Below are 1,113 nucleotides of genomic sequence, written 5' to 3'. Positions count from 1 at the left end.
GATATCATCAGGTAGACGAGTCTTGGGACCACTCTTACCCTCAGGATCATAAGCCATCATAATCTTAACTCTGATACCAAGAATACCTGACGCATATCGACATTACGAATAGCTTGATCAACATACATCTCTTTAGGAGTACCAGTAGATAGGAGATAACCATCAGCAAACTTCATAACCTTAGCACGTTGGGCACGTAGTTTACCAGATACAGTAACCTCAACACCCTTAGCACCATTCTCCATAACAAACCTTAATACACCATAAGCAGCCCTACGAACAGGAAGACCACCCAATAGCTTGTAACGAAGTGATTCAGCTTGAGCCTGGGCACAGAGAGCACGATTATCGACACGCTCAGCAAAGAGCTCGACGGAGTTCTCAGGGAAATCGAAACGTCTCTCAACAAGAGCAGTGAGCTCTCTAATCCTACGACCCTTCTCACCAAGGACCTCACGAGTCCTAGTAGCACGGATGATAATCTCAGTCTTGATAGGAGTCACACGGACCTCGACACCAGAGTAACCATCTTCAGCAAGGATAGTAGTGAGAAGTTCATTAAGCTCCGCATAGAACACGCCATCGGCGACGAACTTACGCTTCTTGGAGACCTGCTTTTGACTCGCTGCAGTTGCCATCTTGGATAGGGGGTGCAATCACACTCCTTCGGAGGGCTATCGATCAGCCGATCGATATTGTGTGTTGCTGGCGCTCGCCCTAAAACTAGGCAGCTGTCCGGGTGATGGATTGCTCCTTAAGGGGATAATGAAAGGATTAATGATGATAAACACACGACGGTCTTATGAGCCTACTCATAGGTTCTGATTAAACGACTGCTACTAAACCCAGCTCTCTGAATATCCCAGAAATGATCAATTACATGATAATAATGATGATAAACACACGACGGTCTTATGAGCCTACTCATAGGTTCTGATTAAACGACTGCTACTAAACCCAGCTCTCTGAATATCCCAGAAATGATCAATTACATGATAATAATGATGATAAACACACGACGGTCTTATGAGCCTACTCATAGGTTCTGATTAAACGACTGCTACTAAACCCAGCTCTCTGAATATCCCAGAAATGATCAATTACATGATAATA

General features: G+C 44.5%; 1 protein-coding gene across 1 annotated transcript; it reads right to left on the bottom strand.

Annotated features, from left to right (window-relative positions):
* Positions 1–56: 56 nt before the first annotated feature.
* On the bottom strand, positions 57–638 carry Pmar_PMAR027439 (40S ribosomal protein S3, putative; the record flags this gene model as incomplete). Its single annotated transcript, XM_002775978.1, has 1 exon — positions 57–638. One exon carries the CDS (start codon positions 636–638, stop codon positions 57–59), a length of 582 nt encoding a protein of 193 aa, XP_002776024.1.
* Positions 639–1,113: the final 475 nt, after the last annotated feature.

This window comes from Perkinsus marinus, assembly GCF_000006405.1.
Source record: "Perkinsus marinus ATCC 50983 genomic scaffold scf_1104296954992, whole genome shotgun sequence".
NCBI classification, from domain to species: domain Eukaryota; phylum Perkinsozoa; order Perkinsida; family Perkinsidae; genus Perkinsus; species Perkinsus marinus.
Note: the sequence above shows the minus strand (reverse complement) of the source record. Positions and strands in the feature narration are given on the sequence as shown.